General features: G+C 34.3%; 1 protein-coding gene across 2 annotated transcripts in view; it reads right to left on the bottom strand.

Moving 5' to 3' along the window:
- The window catches only part of LOC122059937 (Fanconi anemia group D2 protein homolog), a 19,284-nt gene that overhangs the window by 11,369 nt on the left and 7,382 nt on the right, over window positions 1-533 (bottom strand). For both annotated transcript variants that reach the window (XM_042623026.1, XM_042623027.1), the window contains one exon: window positions 235-330. In XM_042623026.1, coding sequence (XP_042478960.1) covers window positions 235-330 — 96 coding nt within the window. The remainder of the gene's footprint in view (window positions 1-234; window positions 331-533) is intronic.

The raw sequence follows: 533 nt of genomic DNA, 5'->3' as shown, positions 1-533 counted from the left end.
ATACGTTCTAAGAAGAAATATTTGAATATCAATATCATCGATCTCATAAGTATCATATCAAATCCCATCAATCGAATCACTGTTCACAACCTAGGATTCTATTTTATCATCAATTCAATCACCATTCACATTTTTCTTTTTCTTATCAATGGATAGATCTCTTAGTAAGAACGGAAACAAAGGAAAGAGACCCTCCATATTATATAATGAAGCAAAGTCAAATTCCACACATACCAGCTCCCTAATCCAACTAATGGCATAGTAAAGAGATAGGCACAATGCTTGCTTCTGCTTTCCTGTCAGTGACAGCCATCCATGTCCACCAAAATACTAACATTCACAGAACAAACACATGTTAGCTGATAAACTCATGTATAACTTTACTAAGAGCATCCTGTAAATAAGATGACCTTACATGAACCACTTAACAAAATAAATTTCTACAATCCCAAGCTAAGTGTTAGCAGAGTGGCAGACTCCAAATGTAAGATTCTGTTTGGGGGTTTTTTTTTTTTTTTTTTTTTTTTGGGGGG

Source organism: Macadamia integrifolia, chromosome 13 (assembly GCF_013358625.1).
Source record: "Macadamia integrifolia cultivar HAES 741 chromosome 13, SCU_Mint_v3, whole genome shotgun sequence".
NCBI classification, from domain to species: domain Eukaryota; kingdom Viridiplantae; phylum Streptophyta; class Magnoliopsida; order Proteales; family Proteaceae; genus Macadamia; species Macadamia integrifolia.
This window is presented reverse-complemented; position numbering and strand designations above follow the sequence as displayed.